This window comes from Carcharhinus amblyrhynchos, chromosome 4 (genome assembly GCF_965287045.1).
Source record: "Carcharhinus amblyrhynchos chromosome 4, sCarAmb.v2.hapA, whole genome shotgun sequence".
Classification (NCBI taxonomy): Eukaryota; Metazoa; Chordata; class Chondrichthyes; order Carcharhiniformes; family Carcharhinidae; genus Carcharhinus; species Carcharhinus amblyrhynchos.
Window position 1 is genome coordinate 136,190,749 of NC_137327.1, and position 26,742 is coordinate 136,217,490.

Here is a 26,742-nt window from a genome sequence, read left to right on the forward strand (position 1 = left end):
CCTCAAGACAAAGGTAGGGGAGTCTAAAATTAGAGGTCATAGGTTTAAGGTGAGAGGGGAGAGATACAAAAGGGTCCAGATGGGCAACATTTTTCAGAGGTATCTGGAACAAGCTGCCAGAGGTAGGAGTAGAGGCAGGTACAATTTTATCTTTTAGACAGTTACATGGGTAAGATGGGTATAGAGAGATATGGGCCAATTGGGACTAGCTTAGTGGTTTTAAAAAAAAAAGGTTGGCATGGACAAGTTGGGCCAAAAGGCCTGTTTCCATGCTGTAAACCTCTACTCTATGACAACCCCTACAAGACGATTGGGCCAGGTTAACCATTTGGTGCAATGATCCAAACGTATTTACTTGCCTTTACTTGCATTTATTTGCAATGTCAAAAAAATAATGTAAACCTACTTGTGACACTAATAAATGAACTTTAAACATTATTTGGATGATTTTAAAATAGCCAGTCTTACTGAAACCACTCTAGCCAAATGTGTGACATGATTAAGACAAGTGACGTGCAGAGCGAATGATGACTGATAAAGGGTGTAAGTGATTGGGTTAGATAAAGAACACATGATTGTTTGACAATTTCTTTTCTTTGTTTCCTGTACAGCTCCCCTTTGAGATGGAGGTCTACTATATCCAACACATCACACTATATATTGTTCCACTCTACCTGATGCAGAAAGGGGGTAAGCTTCTTGGATTTTTAACTGCTCCAAGTGATAAAATGATATGCCAGCTTCAAACAGTTAATTACACACTTTGCTATATTTGCTCAGTCAATAGTTGACTGAGTGAATGCACACACAGTTTGGAAATGCAACACGTAGACCAGAAAGATAACATGTTTGATACCTGGTGTATGCTGAGTTAGTTGATCTTCAAAAGGTGACAGTGGGAATGATGCACTCTGCCCCAGTGTGTGAGTTCATCAGAAGTATTGTGTTCCTCTACAGGTACTCTGTCTATTTCAGTTAACTGAAATAGCTCTGTAACACATGAGTATCAGATGACCCTGGTTCCTCCTCATGTTTGTCTGCTCTTTGCCTCCCATTATCCTTGATGAATGTACTCTAACACCCCGTGTTACCATGCTAGGCAGGGAAAACCATAGGAAACCTGGATCCTGATCGTGATCCAGTGTCTGGGCGTCTGCTGACAGCACAGCCTGGACCCTTTCAGCTTGTTGTGGGGGAATTTGAAGGTGGCCAATTGTGTCTTAAACTCGACAATTCAGAATTCGCAAAGCAAATATCTCTGTGTAAAGATGCAATTTAACAAATAAGACATAGAACAAACAGACAAACGTACAGCTGACAGAGACTCTCAAAGGCTTAAATAGCTCTGGGAATAGAGCGACATAACCTTTCTGAAAGATCTGAAGTATGCAGTCAAATACAGATCAATTATGGGTTTTTTTTCTAATCAATAATTCTGCTGTTCATTAGCTTAAACTCAATTTTATTTAGTGGTCACATATCAATACAAATCTCTGCCAAGTGCCTCAGCTAATCATATCATACTGAATAGCATGGTGATATTTTATTCCTCCTTCTAAGTATGGACATAATCCCCCTTCTTAGCACTAACTGCATTCATGTTGCCTGGTAATGGCAAACACTACTGTAAGGTCAAGTGGATGTTCCAACAGCTCATTGCCAAGTTGAATAGACATGTGTTCCGTCATCCTTGGGCATATCTATCCTTGTGTGTGGGCAATGAATTAAGGTCGCAACATGCGTTCCCTTTATGGAATCCTCCCTGCTGCTGCCTAATAGGTTCCCAGACCTTTTGGCTTTAAACTAATGACATTTACCACCATGCCTTTCGGTACCTTGGCTTGGTTAAAGCGAACATTACTTTTAAATACCACTCGAATATCATAAAATATCGGCATATATGTTTTGAAATCGTAACTACTTCCACGTGTGTAAAACTGTTTGTGTGAGCTGTCTTAAAAATCATTTAACTCCTTACTGATTTCTTGTCCTCTGAAAGACTGCATTCTGCCTTTAAATTTATTAGCTGATTAGGAATCCTCTTCCACACAGCTAATAGCAAGTTGATCATCAAGTGTAAAGGGTTAAATTTGGGCAAGGAAGTGAAATATTGGTACACAGCAAAATTTGGTAGCTTAAGGTTGGGAAGGATTCCCCTCGGGGTAATTTTTTAAAAAATGGGATTAGGTTGGGAATATTGTGTTGAAACGTGGTTTGCCACCTATGATAAATGGGTTTAGATACAGACCAGGCTAATAGAATGGTAATAAAACCTCATGGATGCAGGAAGCTAAAATAAAAACAAAGTGCTGGAAAATCACTTGCTTCGCTGGCGAAAGAGTCATCCCGACTCGAAACGTTGGCTCTATTCTCCCTCCACAGGTGCTGTCAGACCTGCTGAGATTTTCCAGCATTTCTAATTAAATGAAGCCATCTGCCTCCCAGACAGAAGTAGTTGTGAGAAATGGGAACATGTCATACTGATGCATTGGGGGGGGGGTTGGTTCTCTGAGATTGCTGCAGAGATGTAGTTCTGGAGCAGAGTGGGAGTGGGGGAGCTTTCACCATATATAAACCAAGTTAGGAGAGTAGAAATTTTAGCTTTTTTTGAAACGCCCACATTGGGATGTTTTGTGAATATTCTGAAGGATGGAATTGTACTTCGCTTGGAGTAGAGGGGAAAGGAATCATTTCCCTGCCCAGTTCTATGTTCCAAGCTATTGTTTGTTACTCCCCCCCCCCCCCCCCCCCCCTCTCTTTCTCTCACTTCTTGTCTGCTGCTCCCGTTCACATCAGTGACAGTGGATGGATTACTCAGCTTGGCTTAAACAAGCTTACCCTGGGGAATCACCAGGGTACTGGAGACATCCTATGCAATATTGTCAACATTTGTTTTGGCTGGAAATTGCTTTGTTGTTATCTACATGACGCTGTCAAGTAACTATGATAGCTATTGATAGTACAGCTTCTTAATGATGGAATAAAATATTTTATTGAATAGAAGTATTTTGATTAAAGCTACCTTGTATTTGTTCAAAAGGAGGTAATGGCGTGGTGGTATTGTCACTAGGACTAGTAATCCAGAGACCCAGGGTAATGGTCCAGGGACCCGAGTTCAATTCCCACTGTGGCAGATGTTGAAACTTGAATTCAATAAAAATCTGGAATTGGAAGTCTGTGACTCACCTCCCAAGCTCCATGGCCTAGGGCTTGGCTCCTTCCTCTGCGACTGGGATCCTAGACTTCCTAACCCACAGACCGCAGTCAGTGAGGATAAGTAACAACACCTCCATCATGATCATCCTCAACACCGGTGCCCCTCAACACTGTCCCCTCAGTTCCTTATTATACACTATATACACCTATAACTGTGGCCAAATTTCGCTCCAACTTGATTTTCAAGTTTGCTGATGACACCACCTTAGTGGGTCAGATCTCAAACAATGATGAGACGGAGTACAGGAACGAGATAGAGAATCTGGTGAACATGAGTGACGACAATAATCTCTCCCTCAATGTCAGCAAAGTGAAGGAGATTGTCATTGACTTCAGGAAGCGTAGTGGAGAGTATACACCTGTCTACATTGATGGGGACAAAGTGGAAATGTTCAAATGCTTCAAGTTTTAAGTGTCCAGATCACCAAAAACCTCTCCTGGTTCCCCCCGCCCCCACCCCATACTGACTTTATAGTAAAAAAGCCCACCTCTACTTCCTCGGAAGATTCAGGAAATTTGGCATGTCCACTACAACTCTCAGCAACTTTTACAGATGCACCATAGAAAGCATTCTTTCTGGTATGGCTCCTGCTCTTCCAAAGACCGCAATAAATTACATAAGGTCGTGAATGTAGCCCAATCCATCTCACAAACCAGCCTCCCATCCATTGACTCTGTCTACACTTGCTGCTGCCTCAGAAAAGTAGGCAGCATAATCAAGGAACCCACACGCTCCAGACAGAGACTGGAATTTTACCACCTTGGATCGGGGAGGACGAGGCTCACAGAACAGAAATCCCCGTTGGCCTCGGGTTTCAGGTGAGATCGTAAAATCCTGCACATACTCTCTTCTACCACTTTCGATCGGGGGAAAAAGATACAGAAGTCTGAGGTCATGTCCCAGCCGACTCAAGAACAGCTTCTTCACTGCTGCCATCAGATTTTTGAATGGACCTCCCTTGTATTAAGTTGATCTTTCTCTACACCCTAGCTATGACTGTAGCACTACATTCTGCACTCTCTTTCTCTATGTATGGTATGCATTTTTTACTGTATACTAATACACGTGACAATAATAAATCAAATTGAAACCATTGTTGCTGTAAAAACCCATCTGGTTCACTAATATTCCTTTAGGGAAGGAAACATGCTATCCTTACCTGGTTTGGCCTATATGAGTCCAGATCCAAAGCAATGTGGTCTTAAATGGCCTAGCAAGCCACTTGGTTCAAGGGTAACAAGTGTTGGTCCACCAGCAATGCTTACATCAGGAATGAATTTTAAAAAACATGTTTGGAAAGACTATTGCCCTTCCCTGTACTGTGATTACAGAACATTACTGGGTAACTGAGTGTCCTGTTTTTGAACAACTTCAACAATTCATAATCCTAAAATTGGTTTGACTTGACCAAACTTGGATCTGGCTGGACTCCACGCCAGTTATCGGCACTACACTTGGCTTCAGTATCCGCAGACTGACGAGAATAAAAGATATCAATCAGTAAGAATGTTCTTTACCGGACATGTGGTAAGTATACAGCCCGTCACAGTTGTGACACTTGGAGGTTTGGAACAGTACCATTTGCCCTCTCCAGATTGGACATTGCTTGAAGATTGTGCTTGTTTAATAAGGTGCAAACTTTCACTCTCTCTGAATTCCAACCAGAGGAGCAGGTTGGGGCACCCTTATCCCCCAACATGAGTAAGTACTTTCAGGAGAGAAGGGGTGATAGTTCAGCGTTGGGTGACTTGCCTGGGGGTTGGGTAGGAGAGTTTGATGGAAGGAAACATCTAAAAATATTTCTCATGTCCACGGCAGTGTGTTTTTAAAGTTCCATTGTGCTGGGGACTGTCCTGCAGCAACCCGTTTACAAAGCTGACTGAATACTGGTGAGCTGGAGCCATCTCCTGGTGACTCTCAAATACTGACATCCACTGACTGGATTCCCTTCATTTTTTCTCCAGACTAAAGTTGATCTTTTGTAGAAATCGTGTTAGAGTTTTTATAGAGCTTTACAGCATGAAAACAGGCCCTTTGGCCCAACTTGTCCATGCTGCCTTTTTTTTAGCCACTAAGCTAATCCCAATTGCCCATGTTTGGCCCATATCCCTCTATACTTCCTTTATCTGTTCCTGCAGAGAATTGGATATTTTAGATTTAAGTTTTTTTGAAACTCTATCTCTTTGGTAAGTGCCCCTTTGTCAAATTATCTTTTAGACATTTAAAAAAAAACGCAGATGGTGAAGCAAGGTGACTTCTTGTGAGCTGTACCCAGCATACCCTTTTGATTCTATCTTTTTATTCTCATTCCATGCTTCTAAAACTCATTACATTCTCCACTCTCTTCTTCCTTTTCCATGAATTGTAAGTTTTGTCTGTATAGCGTGTAAGAAACAATACTTTTCACTGTATCCCAATACGTGTGACAATAATAAATCAAATCGTAGGGTGACACAGTGATTAGCACTGCTGCCTCTCAGCACCAGGGACCCAGGTTCAATTCCAGCCTCAGATCACTCTGAGTTTGCACATTCTCCCCATGTCTGCATGGGTTTCCTCCGGGTGCTCCGTTTCCTCCCACCGTCCAAAGATGTGTGGGTTAGGTGGATTGGCCGTGATAAATTGACCCTAGTGTCTGGGGATTAGCAGGGTAAATATGTAGGGTTGCGAGAATAGGGCCTGGGTGAGATTGTGGTCAGTGTGGACTCAATGGGCCGAATGGCCTCCTGCACTGTGTGCGTTTTATGATTCAAATCAAAGACTTGAGCTAAGTTGTTGAAGTTCGCAGGGAACTCGCTTTGGAGCATCAGTTTTAATAACTGACACTCGAAACCCCAAACTATGTTGGCATTTTGTACCATGGTCCACTGCAGCTTTTTGTTAATGGTCAGTGTGACAATAGCTGAGAAATGCTGGTTATGTACCGATCATACCTGATAAATGACCAACTTCTTAAAAAGAAATGTGCACAATTTCGAGGAGGTGAATGAAATTTATGAAAGGAAATTGCTCATGAGGCTGCTGGTGATGTGAAATAGAAAGCTGGAAATACTCAGCAGGTCTGGCAATCCAGCTTGATTTTGCTGCCTCAATAATAGCAGCATATTAATAGTTACATATCTTTTTTTAATCAAGATCAGGTTGCAATTCACTGCAAAGGTTAGTACTTGAGGAGTTCTTAAAAGCTAAAGGTAATACTGAAACAGAAACAAAAATCTGAATGTCGTGAAACAGAGAAAGTTCTGTGAACACTGGCCATGTTTTACTGGTTGATTGTAGATAAAATTGTGGCTCTCGGAGGTGGCACAGTGGGTTAGCATTGCTGCCTCACAGATCCAGGGACCCGGGTTCGATTTCAGCCTCAGGTCACTGTGTTGAGTCTGCCCACTTTCTCCGTGTCTCCGTGGGTTTCCTCCAGGTGCCCCAGTTTCTTCCTCCTCCCTCCTCTGAATATGCAAGAAAATGAATGGTGTCGAGCTGTACCTGGAGGAGGCGGAAGCTGGCCCTGCCTGTCTGCTGGGCCAACAGTCTGCCTACCTCAGCCAACATTTGAAATGTTTGTTCAGCTCTCTCCTCTCCTTGACATCAGAGTACAAGTGAACTTGTGCCAGCCATTCTCTGGTAACTCACCCAAGGGGTTGTTGTAAATGTGTGAGCCCAGACAATGAAACTGTTGGCAGACTGTCCAGTTTGTGATGGATACAATGGTGAAGGCGTGCTCTGGGCCAGATCTGACATCCACAAGCTTTCCAGCAGCAGTCCCTGGACAGTGATCAGGATTGGGATTAATATAGGTTTTCCCCTCACACTCCAAAGACAGAACTGGATGTTCTTGCCAGCTTCTCCCCAGCAGAGAGGGGATTTCTTGACCCCACCACCCTGGTTTTACCTCCAGCATTTTCAAAGCCCACTTCATATAATCCATGCATAGTATTCCAATTTTGCCTCTTCAAGAAAAGTAATCCTTTTAAAGGCTAATTGTCTGGCTATCTACAAATGACAGGATGTGCAGTGACGTGACTGGAGCATGTGTTTCCCATAATGGCAGGAAATTAAAGCAATTACCAAATAAAAAAGTTCTTGAAATTCATAAATACACTTATAAAAGATGAAAAATTATATCATGGTCAGTTGGCCGTTGCTGACTTGTTTAAGTAATTGGGAAACGGGGGAAAACAGTAGCAGGAGAAACCTTCCTTCCTTCTGCTTTCTGTTTGTTCATCTGTTTCATTTTGACTGTGGCAAATTTTTTAGTGTTGAATTGGGCGTAGTTAAGTTGTTGGCAATCTGAGCCTCCCAAGTGCTGTTATGTCCTCTTCAGGCAAGTATTTGGCCTGCTGTGGATGTTTTATAGAAAGTGTCACACCAAGTCGGGGATCAGAAGACACATTATTTGTTTCTACACTCAGGCCTGGATGATTTTGTATGCTCATGTGTAACAAGTACAGTACTTCGAGTGGTGCTGGAGATAACTTGTGACTTACTCCATCCTATTAATTAGGATTAAGGAAGTGAATGGGTGACTCAGGGATTGGTGTGGGAGGAATGGGTTTGAATTTATGGGGCATTGGCACCAGTATTGGGGTAGGTGGGACCTGTTCGGGAGGGATGGGGTTGGTCTGAACCGTGCTGGGACCAGAGTGCTGGCGAATCGAGTAAAGAGGACTGTAGACAGGGCTTTAAACTAATTAGGGGGGGGGGGGGAGGGTGTGAGGGTAGGTGACCTTACGAGGTCTAAAGTTAAGGAGTGTACATGTAAGGGAAGAGGCCGAGGATGTCCCAATAATAGAGGGAGTAGGGGGCGTGAGTATAGTTGGTGGCATTGCGGCAAATAGGGTCCAGGTGAAGGCTGGGATGAAAGCACTTTATCTGAATGCACGAAGCATTCAGAATAAAGTGGATGAGCTGATGGCGCAGATCGACACAAATGGATACGATCTGGTGGCCATTACAGAGACGTGGCTGCAGGGTGACAGGGACTGGGAGCTGAATGTACAGGGCTATCAAGTGTTTAGGAAGGATAGGCAGGAGGGAAAAGGGGGGGGCGTAGCTCTGCTGATTAAGGATAGCATCACGGTGGTAGCAAGGGATGATATTGGAGCCAAGGAGCAGAGGGTGGAATCGTTGTGGGTGGAGATTAGGAACAGCAAAGGGAGGAAGACGCTGGTGGGTGTCGTCTATAGGCCCCCGAATAATGATCTGGAGATGGGGCGGGCTGTTAACGCGCAAATAAGTGCGGCGTGCAGGAATGGGACGGCCGTAGTTATGGGGGATTTCAATCTGCATATTGATTGGTCGACCCATGTTATGCCTCAAGATAAAAGGGGGGACGGTTTAGAACGGAGTTGAGGAGGAACTTCTTCACTCAAAGGGTGGTGAATCTCTGGAATTCTCTGCCCGTTGAAGTGGTGGAGGCTGCCTCGCTAAATATTTTTAAGACGCGGGTTGATGGGTTTTTGATAGGAGAGGGGATTAAGGGTTATGGGAAGAGGGCGGGAAAGTGGAACTGAGCAGCGACAGATCAGCCATGATCTTATTGAATGGCGGGGCAGGCTCGAAGGGCTGGATGGCCTACTCGTGCTCCTATTTCTTATGTTCTTATTACACTGATGTGACCTCAGATAACTTATCACTACTCAAACAAATGGCAAAACTGCAGCTTTTTTGAATCGCCAAACTCTTCCCTTGGAGAGAATAGTAGGAAGGTTCTCAGTACAGTTAAGAGCCCAATATGGCCATGTCTTCCGTGGTCACAATCATCCTTGTGCCAAATGGTAGGGAGCGTCCTCCCATTCAGCTGAAGGATTTTCTGGTCTCCCACAACCCATACAATGAGTAGAGGAGGAGGAGGAGGATGTAGAAAAAGACGGAGCCAACACCTATCAGACATGGGAATGTTGAACCAGAATTCAGAGTCTCCACAAGCCAGGACTGACTGGTGTGGGATCCGCACCTTGCATTCATGCATACTCCCACTAAGTTTAAGACTTGCTCGCAGAAGCATAGGGAAGTACAGCACAGAGATTATTCAACCCATCGTATCTTTGCCTCTTTGAAAGAGCTATCTAATTAGTCACACTCCTTGCCCTTTCTCCCCATTCAGTGCTGTGGTCTGAAGACTATTTGGCCAAATGTAAACTATTTGACTAAATGGCCATCAAGACCATTTTATTTCCGTTCAGAGAAGATTCACTCAACTCGCCTCTGGGAGGAGGGGCTTATCTTCTGAAGGGAGGTTGGGCCTTGGTGGTGGGGGGGGAGAAGACACTGGTGCAGTGGTATTGTCACTGGATTAGTAATCCAGTGACCCAGGACACTGCCTGAATCCCACCATGGCAGATGGTGAAATTTGAATTCAATCAAAAGAAAACCTGGAATTGAAAGTCTCAACGGTGACCATGAAACCATTGTCATAAAAACCCACCTGATTCTCTTAATCGTCCTTTAGGGAAGGAAATCTGCTGTCCATACCTGGTCTGGCCTAAGTGTGGCTCCAGATCCACAGCAATATGGTTGACTCTTATATGGCCATCAAGTCACTCAGTTCAAAGATAGTTAGGAGTGGCAATAAATACTGGCCCAGCCAGTGATGTCCATGTCCGTAAATGAATTTAAAAAACATACCCTTAGAGTTTAGAAGAAAGAGTTGATCTTATTGAAATATATAAAATCCTGAGGGGGATTTTTCCACTTGTGGGGAGACTAGAACCAGGGGACACAGTTTAAGGATAAAACAGAGATAGGTATGTTTGTCTTTGGAATTCTCTTCCTCTGAGTGCAGTGGATTTTGGGTTATTGAATTTATTTGAGGCAGAGTTGGACAGACTTTTGAGAGACGAGTGTGTTGATTGGGGGTGGGGAGCAGGTGGCAAAGTAGAGATGAGACACACCCAGATCAGCCATGGGCCATTTAGGGGCAGCACGCTGGCACAGTAGTTAACGCTGCTGCCTCACAGCACCAGGGACCCGGGTACAATTCCCAGCCTTGGGTCACTGTCTGTGTGGAGTTTGCACATTCTCCCCGTGTCTGCGTGTGGTTCCTCCGAGTGCTCTGGTTTCCTCCCACACTCCAAAGATGCGCGGATTTGGTTGATTGGCCGTGCTAAATTGACCCTAATTTCAGGGAGATTAGTATGTGGGGTTACACAGATAGGGTGGGGTTGTTGTCAGTGCAGTTTGATAGGTCGAACAGCCTCCTTCAATATAGTAGGGATTTTGTGATCTCATTGAACAGTGGAGCAGACTCGAAGGGCTGAGTGGTCTACTCCTTCTCTAAGTTCTATGCTCCAAATTAATCTGCATTTTATTTGAACTTGCAGGAAACGTTTGTGTGGGTAGCAATACTTGATGTTTGTACAGATAACCAAGCCCCGTCGCATCATTTTGAGACAGATTCATCACCGACAGCCTGTTTAGTTTTTTTTTTAACGAGTTACAAATTAAATTTAATTATTGTTCATTTTAACATCAACTTGTTTTTCTTGGAGTGATTTTTTTTGGGTGGGGGAGGAATATTTTTGGGAAGTGCTGACGACCTAAACATAGGAAGTACTGAGACTAATGGTGCGGGGAAATGGATCTGACAACAATAAATTTAGGATACCACAGTGATCGTTACTCTACCTGTTTATTAATAAAGTTTCCTCCTTCACACTGCTTTGTCCAGTGAATCTTCCAGAGCTGGTATTTTAAAAACTTATTGAAAGGGGAGACAGATTTAAAAAAGTGCAAAGTCATTCCTAATTCCTTAATGTTTTTACAGAGTCACTTGTTTAAACTCCAGTTCAGTTGAGATGTTTGCTTTACATTACGAGCTGCTTTTTGTGCTGAGTGAGGAGAGAGTTGGATCAGTGTTTTGCCAGGATGTGAACCCCTCCTATCTTATTACTTTCCTGTTTTGTTATTTTGTTATGCGTGTGTACGACTTGATATTAGAGAGTCCGGATGGGGGTCAGTGAAGGTCCGAGAGCAGCGTTTTGGCTTTTTGTTGCGAATCTATTTCCAGTTTCTCGAGGTGCCAACTTGTGTTGTCACCTGTTTAGTGTGCTGATAATTCTCTGTTATTGTATATCCAGCCCACACTCACATCTGTTAAGGTTGGATGACAAAAGCATAACTCCTGCAGTTTTCATTATAAAATCCTTATAGTGCAGAGGGGGGGGCCATTCGGCCCATCAAGCCTGCACAGACAACCTCTTTCCCTGTATCACTGTCCCCCCACGTTTAGCCCCCTGACACTAAGGGGCAAACTTACCATGGCCAATCCACCTAACCTGTACATCTTTGGACTGTGGGAGGAAATTGGAGCACCCAGAGGAAACCCACGCAGGTACAGGGAAAATGTGCAAACCCTACACAGACGGTCACCCATGGCTGGAATTGAACCTGGGTCCCTGGCATTGTGAGGTAGCAGTGCTAACCACTGTGCCACAATGCTACCTTATCTGCATTCTGTTGTAGAAGTTAAATTATGCGTGTAGCAATTGCTTGCTAAAACTTCACCTTTTGTCCTTATTTAAGAGCCAGTTTCCTCCTTGATCCAATGTTTTTTTTTGCCTCTCCCCCTCCTAAAGACGGTGATTCAGGCTGGGGTATGGTTTCAGGAGTGCCACTGGCTGTCTCCCAAATTGACAATTTCCATGTCAGAGTTGGCCAGCTATTGGCTATGGGAGAATTGTGGCCAATCTCATTCATTCAGGATACAAACAGGTTTGACTGCAATGCCCCACATGAGTTCCAGTAGGGGCTACAGGGTAACCATAAGGAGCAGGAACCCTGGCTGAGTTATAGTTTCCTCCCACCTCTGCGTAAGGCAGATGCTAAGGAGAATGGTAGCACTTCAGGTGCTACTGGAGCCAAGATGTACACCAGAATCTTAGAAACCCCACAGGGCAGAAGGAGGCCATTTGGCCAATCAGGCTGCATGGAAAACAATCCATCCAGGCCCTATCCCCATTACTCCATGTGCCCTACTAATCTTCCTGACACTAAAGGGTAACTTAGAGTGGACAATCAACCTAACCAGCACAACTAATCCCTACAGTGCAGAAGGAGGCTATTTGGCCTTTCACGTCTGCACAAACTCTCTGAAAGAGCTTCCCACTCAGGCTGTTTCCCATTTTCCCCCCCCACCTTTTCTCCTGCAACCCCACACGTTTAGAGCGTAAGAACATAAGAAATAGGAGCAGGTTTAGGCCATCTAGCCCCTTGAGCCTGCCCCCGCCCCCGATTCAATAAGATCATGGCTGATCTGTCGTGGCTCAGTTCCACATTCCCGCCCTCTCCCCATAACCCTTAATCCCCTTGCCTATCAAAAACCTATCAACCCGCGTCTTAAAAATATTGAGCGAGGCAGCCTCCACCACTTCAAAGGGCAGAGAATTCCAGAGATTCACCACCCTTTTGATTGAAGAAGTTCCTCCTCAACTCCGTTCTAAACCGCCCCCCCTTTATCCTGAGGCTGTGCATGGCCAGTCCTCCTAACCTGCACATCTTTGGATTAATCTTCCTAATTTGTGTGGTTCAGAGACACTGCAGTCTTCAGGAGGAGTGCCAGATTAATAGCTTGCTTCTAACTTCCAGATGGCTCCCAGCAGATCCATGCTGAATTATCTTGACTTTCATTTCTTTTAAAGAAAACAAGAGTTAGGTTTTCATAGAACTGCACTGAGCGACAATTACAAGTCTGCATTAACATAAGAACATAAGAAATAGGAGCAGGAGTAGGCCATGGCTATAAGTACTGCTGTTCAAACTTTAAATACATTCCAGTAAAACTGACTCTTATTTTTAAACCTTCAAGGATTTTCTGTATCCAATAATTGCATTGTCTACCATTTGTAGGCTAAACCAAGTTATTAATAGAACAGACTGATGCTGTCATTTTTTTAAAATTTCCCCTGGTTGTAGAGGTTTGAACCCTAGTGAAAGATTTCATATTAGGATCAGAACTGGAAATGAGTGAGTGAGAGCGACAGAAAGTGGGTGTAATCTGGTTCTTCGAACGATGTGAGCACTTTTGTGGAGTGTGGGTGGGAGAGAGAGCCCGGGGGGAGAGCAGTATACCAGGATTGAACAGATGTAAGAGTGCATGAATATTTTGGAGATTCTCTTGTTTTCCTTTCCTTTCTCTTTTTTCCTCTTTTTTTTTCCTCAATCTAATCTTTCATGCCCCTTTTTTACATTTATCTTTATGTAACTCGTACAATACAATGGGTTGAATGGCCCCTTGTGATGTAACAGTTCTATGAGAATGAGTGTTATTTTTAATGCAGGACATGGGTTCGGGAGTTTGGATGGGTGTTGCAGAGTCTACTACACAGTAGATTGATTTGTGCGAGGTCCAGGGCTGGTACGCTGGAAGATCTAATCTGCCTTGATGCTTTTCTGTATCGATCCCGAGGGATCCTACATATTGCTTAGCTCTGTCTCATTTATGCAAAGACTTCATTTTAAAATATTTCTGCCTATGCAATTAAATTTAAATGCTAGGCTTAAAAGTTAATTAACTTGGCCACATTTTAAAACTCGGCGCGCATGCTGGGAGTAGATTGAAAAATTGACGGTATTCTTTGAAAGTACAATGCCCACAGAAACAAACCTTTTCATAACCCCAAACAAAGTTTTTCATAAACTGCATCTGCAAGTTGTTTCTGGAGCTAGAGACATCATGCGCTGAGCAATTTCATAACACAGATAACGAATCACATACATTGTCGCTTTTAGCCCTATGTTTTTCAGTTTTGGGTCAAGTCTGTTTTTTTTTTGAAACCTGTTCAGTTCAGTGTCTGTTTTAAGTGCTAGTTTAATCAGCGCAGGACTGGCTTTTGCCAGTATCTCGCACTCGCCTTATCCTGGCTGATTCCTGAAGCATAGTCCTGCCCCTTCAGGCCCCACCCTCTTTCCCCCTTTTGCACTACCTAGTGGGCAGTGCCAGGGTGTCAGACTGGCACTGCCAGAGACAGGTCAGAGTGTAGGAACAAATAGGTAATTTTCAGTTGACTGTGTAACTAATGGAGTTCAGTAAGGATCAGCTCTTGGCCTCAGCTATTTGCAATCAATATCAACAACCAAGTTGAGGGGCGGCAAAGGTAATGTGTACCAAGATTGCCAACAATTCAAAGTTAAATGGGTGAGTAAGCTGTGAGTGGGGTATAAAGAATGCGAAAGGATTTGGACAGGTTAACAATGTGCTAAGTGGCATATAACATGAAGAAATGTCCCACGAAAGGATTAGAGCATAAGAATTAATAAATCTTACAGAAGTTGCCTAGGGCCTTGGTGAAACCACATGAGGTACTGTGTACAGCTCTCCTTTCCTAAGAGAGAACATCCTTGCCCGAGAAACAGTGCAACCAAGATTCACTAGATTGATCCCTGAGATGAGGGGATTTACCTGTGGGTTGAGATTAGGGGCTGAATTTTCCTATCTCGCCTGCCCCGGGAATCGTAGCAGGCAGGACACGAACCATGCAAAGGTCCGTTGACCTCGGGCAGGATTTTTCGGTTTGAGTGAGTGCAGCTGGAAAATCCTTTCCCAGGTCTAGATTCCCTGGAGCTTAGAAGAACGAGAGATAATCTAATTAAAAGTTATAAAATTCCTACGCGACTTGACATGGTAGATTCCGGGAGGATTTTCCCCTGGCTGGGGAGTCCAGCAGATTTGAGTAAGAGAGGTTTACAGCATGGAAACAGGCCCTTCAGCCCAATTTATCCATGCTGCCTTTTTTTAAAAACCTCTAATCTAGTCCCTATTGCCCATATCCCTCTATACCCATTGTACCCATATAATGATCTAAATGCTTTTTAAAAGACAAAATTGTACCCGCTTCTCTCTCCACCGCTGGCAGCTTGTTCCAGACACTCCTCACCCTCTGTGAAAAAATTGCCCCTGTGGACACTTCTGTATCTCTCCCCTCTCATCTTAAATCTAAGCCCTCTAGTTTTAGACCCCCCTACCTTTGGGAAAAGATATTGATTTAGGCTCCTCATTATTTTATAGACATCTGTAAGGACATCGCTCAGCCTCCTATGCTCCAAAGCAAAAAGTCCCAGTCTATCCAATGTCTCCTTTATAACTCGATCCATCAAGTCCTGGTAGTATCCTAGTAAATCTTTTCTGTGCTCTTTCTAGTTTAATAATATCCTTTCTATAATAGGGTGACCAGAACTGTACACACTATTCCTACAGTCCAAAGATGTGTGGGTTAGGTTGATTAGCCACATGAAAATTGCCCCTTAGTGTCCTAAGATGCTTAGGTTAGCAGGATTAACGGGTAATAATGTGTTTGTCTAAATTAAACTCCATTTGCCCACTGGCCCAATTGATCAAGATCCCGTTGCAATTGGAGATAACTTTCTTCACTGTCCACTATGCCACCAATCTTGGTGTCATCTGCAAACTTACTGACCATGCCCCCTATATTCTCATCCAAATCATTAATATAAATGACAAATAACATTGGATCCAGCACTGATCACTGAGCCATGCCGCTGGTCACAGACCACCAGTTTGAAAAGCAATACTCTACAACTACCCTCTGGCTTCTGTCAAGAAGCCAATTTTGTATCCACTTAGATACCTCACCCTGGATCCCGTGAGATTTAATTTTATGCAACGACCTACCATGCGGTACCTTGTCAAAGGCCTTGCTAAAATCCATGTAGACAACATCAACTGCACTGCCTGCATCTACCTCCTTGGTTACCCCTTCAAAGAACTCAATCAAATTTGCAAGACATGATTTTCCACTCACAAAGCCACGCTGACTGTCCCTAATCAGTACTTATGTCTCTAAATGTCTGTAGATTCTGTCTTTCAAAATACTTTCTGACAATTTACTCCTCACAGATGTGAGGCTAACTGGCTGTAGTTCCCAGGCTTTTCCCTGCAGCCCTTTTTAAATAAAGGCACAACATTTGCCACTCTCCAATCTACAGGCACCTCACCCGTGACTATCGATGATTCAAATATCTCGGCTAGGGGACAGTCACAGCCATGAAATAAGGGCTTGATCATTTTGGACTGGGATGAAGAGAAATTATTTTACTCAAGGGCTGTGAATCTTCAAAGCTCTTTGCCTCAGAGAGCTGTGACTGATAAGTTGACTATATTCAAGTTGGAGATTGATGAACATGAGACAAAGGGAATTTTGGTATATGGGGATAGTGCTGAAAGTTGTAGCAAGGGTTATCCATAATCTTATTGAAATGGCGTGGAAATTTTGGAGGGGCTAAATGGTCTACTGCTGTTATTATTGTTAAGCACTTACACTGCGTGCATGTTGTCCTGTGGTCTGTTCAGTAACTCTCCTTATGTAGTGCGTCACACGTAAATGTGGGCACTTGTAAGTGCAATAGAGCAGGCAGATGTGTAGGTGAATTTTAACAGTTTGGGAAGTGGAAACAAAATGCTAGAATAGGGGAACTAAAATCTGCGCAGCTCTTGGAAAGGCATTGAACAAGTAGTCGGAGTTTGCCCAGACTGAAAGGCAGTTAGGAGATGACGAGATACAAATGGAATCCAAGGTGCAGGGAATCAGTTGTGAAGTTCGGTACCTGACTTGTATCTGGTGGAAGTGTCTATTGCACGTTGGTTGTGAAGGGGCTTTCATAAGGTGCTGTAACAAGTCACTCTTTTTGCGTGGGTCAATTTCTCAGTGCACCTGAAGGCTGCAGTGACCCTGTCCTGTCACTGACAGGTGAACTTGTACTTAATGTGTTAGCCACAAGTGGTGCCATAGAATCCTACAGTGCAGAAAGAGGCCATTTGGCCCATTGAGTCTGCACTGACCACAATTCCACCCATGGGGTTGTGGGCCTATCCCCACAACCCCATGCATTTACTCTAGCTAGTCACCCTGACACTAAGGGGCAATTTAGCTAAGGCCAATCCACCTAACCTGCACATCTTTGGAATTGATGACACAGTTCCTTATCAAGCTGTCTGACTCTGGAGACTATTCTCCGAGGTTATCCACTGGCAGCTGCTACAATACCTGCAGGTATGGTTAATGACGTGTGTGTGTGTGTGTGTGTGTGTGTGTGTGTGTGTGTGTGTGTGTGTGTGTGTGGCCAGAAATGGCCTGTTGAAGATGATTTTGATGCACTTGGTGCACAGTTCATAAAGCATACACGTAGTTTATGAATGCTGTTAGATCTGTTCTCCCAAGTGATTTGGGATTGGGAATCTGCAATTGCAGTAAAGTTCTGCCTTTTGCAAGAGTCGTGTCCTTGGAAAACCTTGCAAACAGCAAACCTATTTGGAATGAATATAGGGTGACATGGTAGTGGCAGCACAGTGGTTTTAGCACTGCTACCTCTCAGCACCAGGGACCTGGGTTCAATGCCGATCCCAGGTGACTGTCTATGTGGAGATAGCACATTCTCCCTGTGTCTGTGTGGGTTTTCTCTGGGTGCTCCGGTTTCCTCCCACAAAGATGTAGGGGCTAGGTGGATTAGCCGTGCTAAATTGCCCCTTACTGTCAGGGCAACTAGCTAAGGTAAATGGATGGGGTTATGGAGATAGGCCTTGGGTGGGATAGTGGTCAGTGTAGACGCGATGGGCCAAATGGCTGCCTTCTACACTTAATGATTCTATCATTCTGTGAACCTGCAGGCTCCAACCATCCAAAAATCTGATATATACAGAACTGAAAAGACGATAAAAACACAAGGCAGACAAAGTGTTATAATGAGAAAAATGGGATGAATCACACTGGTGTCTCAGGTGTGCTCCACATAACAATCTTTCGACATGGCCACTTTTTTGAAGAGTTGGGAGTTTAGCAGTGGTACTGAGGGGGTGGGGTCTAAACGCCGGTGAGCGACTGCAGGGAGCTGCGCAGCCAATGTTTTTGATAAATATCAAGATATCCTTTTGCTTAACAAGATAAGAACTATATATTCATCACATTTACCCTCATTATAAGGCTCACCAGAATGTGCGAGGCTTGGAAGTGAAGTTGGCGGATGTTTACTTGCAGGTGGCGTGGGTGGGGTGACTGATTTAGATGTTGATGTGGCAGGAGATTAAAAAAAAAAATATTTTTAACTGCTTCACCTTTTGCTTTTCAGTCACATAAAGTTTTCCGTAATGAGCAGCAGCAAGACCCTTGATAAGGATCAATAGCTCTCCTCAACGCATTTCTGCAGGGCCTTCCAAAATTCTCCAACAGCTGATGAAACCTCTCCACCAACTTCACATCAACACGAACAAAACACTTTAACAAGTGACAAAACAATCCTGTGAAGGCTGAGAATCCCCTGGAAGATGGAGAGATTCCTTTATCATTTTCACTCATAGCACTAGCCCTGCCCTCTCTTTCCAAATTTTACGTAGTACTATTCAAGCACCTTCATTCTAATAATGGTTTGGATCTCCTCTATTGACCAAAGTTAACCTGGTAGTACGACTGCCAGAAACACTAACATTGGCCCTTTATTGTATCCTCAGTCTGCCTAATGTAGCTTATTGTCAGCTCACTGACACTGCATTCTCTGGGCAACATGGTAGCATGATGGCCATTTTTCAAACCTATCTAATATTTTGTCAAATTTCTAGGCTTGGTTCAGATTGATTCATTTTACAGTAATGTTGTCTTACAGATTGCTCAGATATCGTACTGAAGACACGTATGAAATTGTAACAGCAATGAACACCCGTTTGTAAACATTCCATGGTGGCTCAGTGGTTAGCATTGCTGTCTCTCAGCATCAGGGACTCGGATTTGATTCCCAGCTTGGCTCACTGTTAAAGTTTATTTATTAGTCATAACTAAGGCTGATATTAACACTGTGATGAAGTTGCTGTGAAATTCCCCTAGTCGCCGCACTCTGGCGCCTGCTTGTGTCAATGCACCTAACCAGCATGCTTTCTGTGTGGTGTTTGCACATTCTACCCATGTCTGTGTGGGTTTCCTCCAGGTGCTTCGATTTCCTCCCACAGCCTGAAAGACGTGCTGGTTAGGTGGGTTGGCCGTGCTAAATTCTCCCTTGGTGTACCCGAAAAGGTGTCAACAAGGCAACTAGGGGATTTTCATAGTAACTTCATTGCAGTGTTAATGTAAGCCTACTTGTGACAATAATAAATAAACTTCCAGTAAGGCAAATGACTCCCATTAATTCCCTGTGGAGGCGGACATGCTCCTTTGTCTATGGCCATGACTAATTTGCATACTAGTGGGCAGAGGGAGAATACCTGTGTAGTGTTCTGATTTATCTGACCTCCCCTGCCTCCTGTTTTGAGGTGCCACTTCTCCCAGCATGCCCCCTTCCCAGGAATTTGCCTGCAACAAAGGGGACAGAGATCCAACATGATGGTCCATTTCCCATCATCCTGAGATCAGATCCTGGCTTAGTGCCAAAAAAAGTTGACCTCCAGGATTTCCTGGACCCACCATTGACAGGAACATGTTTTTGTACTCTCTCTACTTCCTTTCTGAATGACTCCCAGTGACGTGGTGCACTCTGCCCCATATTCCAGTTGGATTTGCACACTTGTCGTCAAATAACTGGTGAACTATTGCACAAAATCTAAAATCTTTCCCATTCTTTCAGAGTAGTAAGGGCGTGGAATGCCCTGCCTGCAACAGTAATGGACTCGCCAACATTTAAGGCCATTTAAATAGTCATTGGATAAACATATGGATGATATTGGAATAGTGTAGGTTAGATGGGCTTTAGATTGGTTTCACAGGTTGAGGGCCAAAGGCTTGTACTGCACTGTAATGTTCTATCTTTCCTTCAACTTCGCATTATAGCAGAGTTTCTTCTTCTCCATTTTATATCTACAACAACAAGGATAACACGCATTTACGTCACATCTATAACAAAACATGTCCCAATACACTTTGCAAAGGGTATCAAACAACATTTGTCACAAGACAATGGAAGGGAGGCCAGGTGAGCAAAAGCTTGATCATATAGGCAGGTTCGAAGGTGGAAGGAGAGGTTCGGTTAATGAATTTCAGAGCTCGAGGCCCAGGCAGCTGAAGGCATGGCCCCCAAATAGTGGAGGGATTCAAATCCGAGGCCAGAATCGGCACAGTGTAAATTCCTCAGGGCTGGAGAACAATACAGAGGCGAGGTCAGGATGGGATTTGAACATCGGGGTGAGAATTTTAAAATTTGCATTGCTCAACAGGAAGCCAGTGTAGATCCATAAACACCACACCGGTGAGAGAACAGGACTTAGAATCATAGAGTTTAGGAGGCCATTCAGCCCATTGAGTCTGCACTGACCACAATCTTACCCCAGCCCTATTCCCAGATATTTACTAATCCCCTAACACTAGGGTCAATTTAGCACGGCCAATCAACCTGACCTGCACATTTTTGGACTGTGGGAGGAAACCCGAGCACCCAGAGGAAACCCACGCAGACATGGAGAATGTGCAAACTCCACACAAGCAGTGGGCGGCGTGATGGCACAGTGGTTAGCACTGCTGCCTCACGGTGCCAGGGGCCTTGTTTTAATGAGGCCAGAATTGAACCTGGTCCCTGACTTGCCACTGTGCTGCCCCAAGATTTGAGCCTGACACCTCTCGCACCGTAAGTGAGAGTCATACCCCTAGACCAATGAGCCAATACTTGGTGTGATTTAAGGCATGGACAGCAGAACCCATCACAGAACAGGTTGGAAACGTTGTTTCTGTAGATATTCTGACTTGTGTGCGTTGGCGGTTCTACTAAACCATGGCAAAGTCTGACAAGATTAACCCGTTGCATATCAGTGAAGCCCATTGTGAGAGGCTCCATTTGTAATTGTAAGTTTAGTGACATGCAGTTGTTGAGTAGTCACCAGTGTTGTAAATACTTCCCAGCATTGTGAATGGATGAATGCAGAATACAATAGCTTATTGTGGATTGGATCGTGTAATCAGACCATGAGCCATTGTATGAAAGCAGCACAATTTCAAACACAGTATCTGTAACATACGCATCAGGAGATGCCTTCCTGTGAACAGTGGCTCTGTTTTTGTTCCATCATTTGAGTAACACACCCTGGGGTGAATTTTACAACTGCACTAGCTTGTCAAACAAAATAGTACATTTGTTCTTTTACATGGCAAACTTGCTGTGCTAACGGCAGGCAAGTTGTGGAGCTCTCCTCATTTATCCCCCCCCCCGGCCCCTGTTAATTATAAGTAGCATTTTATATACATTGAACCATAACTTACCGGTTCCCCAGGATCCCATTTGGGGGGAGTAACCCAGTGATGCACAGGAGAATCCCTTTCAGAGTCTCAATGTCAGGGTTACATGGCTAACGACCCCTGCATAATTGGAACATAAGGACGGGAGTAGGCCATTCAGCCCCTCGAGCCTGCTCCATCATTCAGTTAGATTGTGACTGATCTGTGGCCTGACCCTGTGTACCTGCCCTAGGCCCATACCCCTTAATACCCTTGCTCAATAGAAAGTTGTTCAGCTCAGACAGTTGAACCAGCTATACACTGCTATTTGGGGAAGAGAGTTCCAAACCTCCTCCACTCTCCGCGTGTAGAAGTGTTTTCTAACATCTCTCCTGAATGGTGCAACCCTAGTTTTCAGGTTATGGCCCCTGGTTCTGGAGCCTTCAACTAGTGGAAACAGTTTATTAATTGTACTGCACTGGGAACCGTCTGCCAGTGATTTAAATTACTAATTTCGGAAGATGCTGCCAGTTTTATACTTGAGTTAGAAGGGGAAAAAAAAAACACTTCTAACTCCAGTGTAACTATTATATAGACCCTGGAACCATTTATACTGATTGCAGGATAGCTAATGTAACCCAACTATTTAAAAAGGGAGATACAGAGAAAGCAGGAAATTACAGACCAGTCAGCCTAACATTAGTAGTGGGGAAAATTCTAGAGTAACCATTATCAAAGATTTCAAAACAAAGCACTTGGAAAACAATGGCAAAATCGGAGAGAGTGAGAATGGGTTTGCAAAAGGGAAATCATGCTTGAATCATCCTGGAATTCTTTGAAGATGTAACTAATAAAATTGATGAGGGATGTGATGGTACTGTGCCTTTAAGAAAAGTATTTGTCATGTTTCTTGTGAAGGGAATGTTAAGATTCAAATCTTTTTAAACGGTGCCAATTTGTCTTCTCCAGACAGCAGAGAATATAGAAGAATAATTGTTCCTATTTATTAAGGTGTTTATTTTAATCTGAGCTAATGCAATTTTGTTGTTTTTTGGATTTTCTCCTGGGGTTTCAGAGTAGGGTTTAATTAAGCTGGTTGACAAAAGCATGTCATATTATAATGGGAGGAGCTAGATTTAGAGGATAAAAACAGGTTGTTTGCAAGGAGCAGCAGTTCTTCTCGTTCTTTGGACATTGAAGTCTGAAATCTGCTCAAATAGGTATGTCTCGGCAGAGGTGTTAAAAAGCTTGAGGACTGGCCACCATGTAAGAAGGGTGTTTGTGAACTGTTTCTGAGGAACAGTTTAAGTTGTGAGGAATATTGCTTAAATTGGAGCTAATTGAGATAAGAATTGTATCTTATTTTGTTTAAGTATTTCCATTGGTAAAAAGTTATATTAATTCTTTTTGCTGTAGAAAGTTTGTTTTCATAAAAGCTTCTTAGCAGGTCAATAGAATCACACCTGGAGTGAAACACCTTATCCTCACACTAATGCAAAGATCAAAAAGTGTTGGAGTCTAGTCTAACTTCATAATAGACCTGGAGTTTATTATCTGGTACCTAAGCAAGTGAATATGGTTGGTTGGTTTGGACTTCAGAATGCTTTCAACTAAGTCCCATTATAGGAGATTAGCATGTAAAATTAAAGTGCATGGGATTGGGGGTACTGTGTTGCATTGGATAGAAAACTGATTTGCAGACAGGGAACAAAAACTAGGAATAAAAAGGTCTTTTTCCAAATTGCAAGCAATGACCAGTGGGATAACGCAGGGATCAGTGCTAGGACCCCAGCTATTCACTTTAATAAATTCTAGCAGGAATAGACAGGCTAGATGCAGGAAGAATGCAAGGGCTAGATGGCCTACTCCTGCTCCTATTTCTTATGTTATGTTCTAATGCCCTCAATAATGGGGGAGTCCAGAACCTAGGGGGTCATAGTTTGAGGATAAGGGATAAACTTTGGAACTGAGATGAGGGGTTCACCCAGAGAGTGGGAAACCTATGGAATTCACTAGCACAGAAAGCCAAAGTGAGCTGAGAGGAGGGTGCAGAGTTGCTTCAGTGTGATTTGGATGCAGTATGGCAAGGCAAAAGCAGTATAACATGGATAAAAGTGAGGTTATCCACAGAGGCCAAAACATTGTATGTTTTCAAGAAGGAATTAGATCTAGCATTTGGGGTGAAGTGAATTAAAGGATACGGGGGAAGGCAGGATCAGGCTGTTGAGTTGGACGATCAGCCATGATCGTAATGAATGGCAGAGCAACCTCGAAGGGATGGATAACCTACACTTGCTCCTATTTTCTATGTTCCTATAATCTGTTACCTCGCTCTATAAATATAACCCTCTATTGCAATACCCTTAAACCTGTATATACTCAACTACTGCTTCTGAGACTGAATTTCACATTCAAACCTTGCTCCAGGTTTCTGCTGAATTCCCCATTATTTTTATGGGTGATTGTCTCGTATTTTGAGTCCAGTATGTTCCATATATCTACCATATCGAGCTGCTTCAGAATCTTAGAACCTCTAGAGAAAGGAGTCTTAGTTCAGTATTTGTCTATATTAAAGTCTTGTTCATCACTCATTATCAATGTATGAAATCTTTCTTTGTGTTTTTTTTGTTAACTTTTTTATCCATTGTAAATTCACAGGTTCCTGTTTGGGTTGGAAGTTGTCTTTGAAAACTTGTTATCCTGTAATTACAGTGTCTTACCAGAGGTGGTACAATAGCCCCTCAGTTATACCCGCTTGTCAGTTTATACAGCAGAAAAGCTTGTATATGTTACTCCCTCTACCTCCCTATTTCCCAAGCACCAAGCTTTCTGTCGTTTGTCAAAATAATTAAAAATCAATGCATAATGTTAAAATAAGATCAGAATTGGTAACTTAATCACAGATACTGAATTAATTTGTGTACGCAATTGATTGATTTTCCTTAACGGTCTAATCCCACTGCACTGTTAGCCAGCACTCAGTCTTGACGTAAAAACATAGAAACTAGAAGCATGAGGTAGGCCATTTGGCCTTTTTGAGTTTGCTCCACCATTCATTTTTGATCATGGCTGATCATTTGAATTCGATATGCTGCTTCCCCCCTTCTCCCCATATCCCTTGATCCCTTTAGCCCCAAGAGCTTACCTAATTTCTTTCTTGAAACAGAGAAAGATTTGGCCTCAGCTACTTTCTGTGGTGGTGAATTCCACGCATACGCCACTCCCTGGGTAAAGAAATTTCTCCTGACCTCAGTCCTAAAAGGTTTACCCCTTATCTTCAAACTATGACCCCTAGCTCTGGACTTCCCCACCATTGGGAACATTCTTTCTGAATCTACCCTGTCTAACCCTGTTAGAATTTTATAAGTTTCTATGAGATCCCCTCTTGCTCTTCTAAACCCCAGTGAACATAATCCTAACCGACTTAGTCTCTCCTCATATGACAGACCTGCCATCCCAGGAATCAACCTGGTCAACCTATGCTGTGCTCCCTCTATAGCAGGGACATCCTTTCTCGGACAAGGACACCAAAACTGCATACAATACTCCAATTATGGCCTCACCAACTCCATATCCAATAACAATAAAACATCCCTATCTCTATACTCAAATCCTCTTGCAATGACGGCCAACATACCATTTGCCTTCTTTACTGCCTGCTGTACCTGTGTGTGACTGATGCATGAGAACACCAAGGTCTCACTGAGTATGCACCTATCTCAATTTACACCCATTAAAGTAATAATTTGTCTTCCTATTATTGCTACCAAACTCTTGGTGAAACCTCAACCAGTCACATATCAAAAGCCACACAGCACACTACCCAGTATTGTAACATTGTAAACTTTTGCTGGTCATATTTATTTTGAAGGAACGAAAATAAATAAAGTAAATCAACAGACCCTTATAAATTTTTTTTTAAATTATGTGGCGCATCACAGATGGTTTTATGAAAAGTCAAACTCACTTCGACCAAACCAGAGGAGATCTGGTAGTCTAAATAAATTCCACGGAAGCTGCGACAGAAAGACAAATCTGCCAGAATAGCTTGAAAAACCCGACTGAGCAGAAGTTCACACAGTAAGATTTGTATTTGTGTTGTCTCCATGTGCATTATTCATGTACGTGTGCTGACCTTGAAAAGTAGCAAAACTAACCAACATTAATAAATGCTGGCATAACCCTGGAAAAGCAGACACACAACCCTGACTGTGAAAATGAGCACTTAATGGACTTTGGAACTTGTGCAACAGTATAAGTAATGTTGTTTACTTGAAGAAAGACAAACACATTAAATTCAAACGTTCAAATTCATATTCAAGGCATCCAAATGGATGGCGCTGTTGGAGACAGGATTATTTGAAACAGGTGGTGATAAATTTGAGTTGTTTTTATGTACTTCCAGAAGTAACAATTTTTTAATATCATGGCGAAGGAAAAGAATATGAAGTGGGGCGGCACAGTGGTCAACACTGCTGCCTCACAGCGCCATGGATCTGGGTTAAATTCTAGCCTCGGGTGAGTCTGCACATTCTCCCCGTGTCTGCATGGGTTTCCTCCAGGAGAAAACTGGAGGACCCTAAGTCCAGAGATGTGCGGGTTAGATTGATTGACCATGCTCAATTGTCCCTTAGTGTCAGGGGATTAGCAGGGTAAATGTGATGTTACGGTGATAAGGACTGAGTGGGATCGCTGTCAGTGCAGGTATAATGGGCCAAGTGGCCGCCTCCTGCACTGGAGGCATTCTACGATTCTTGGAATTTCAACAGACCCACCAGATGATCAGTTCAAAAGATAGTTGTCCTAAATCTGACACTGCAGTGTTCTATTTTACAAGGCATTCCCCCTCCTTTCAATTCCGTTCACAGGAACACTGCAAGATCCTTCCCAATTAATCCATCCTTTAACAGTTTGCTTCTCCTTCAGACAGTTCTTCTCCAATTTGACTCTCCACTCTCTCCAAATCAATCCAGTACTTCTCTCTTTCAAGAGTTAATCTGGTTCATTGTCCCCCACCTCAACATACCTCTCTCGGCTTACGACCATCCCTCTGTGCCTTTTCAGTATCATTCATTTCTTATCACGATCCTGACTTGTGCCTAGTAGATCATGGACAGACTTTGGGAGTCAGGAGTTGAGTGATTTGCTGCAGAATTGTGTTGACCTGTTCTTTATAGCCTCAGTATTTATATGGCTGGTCTAGTTCAATGGTAACCCCTGGGATGGTATATATCTGTTGACATCTTTAATGGACCAGCCATTTAAATCTGAACCAGACCAGCTGCATAAATACTGCGGTTTTGAGAGCAGGTCAATGGCTCGGAACCCTGCAGCAAGTAACTCACATCCTGCGTCCCCAAAGCGTGTCTGCTATCCGACAAGGCACAAGTC

The 26,742-nt window shown here is 43.4% G+C and overlaps 1 protein-coding gene across 1 annotated transcript in view; it reads left to right on the forward strand.

Annotated features, from left to right (window-relative positions):
• The window catches only part of tmem164 (transmembrane protein 164), a 124,813-nt gene that overhangs the window by 69,332 nt on the left and 28,739 nt on the right, over positions 1-26,742 (forward strand). The window contains exon 4 of the mRNA XM_080187937.1: positions 612-690. Within this exon, the coding sequence (XP_080044063.1) occupies positions 612-690 (79 nt within the window). The remainder of the gene's footprint in view (positions 1-611; positions 691-26,742) is intronic.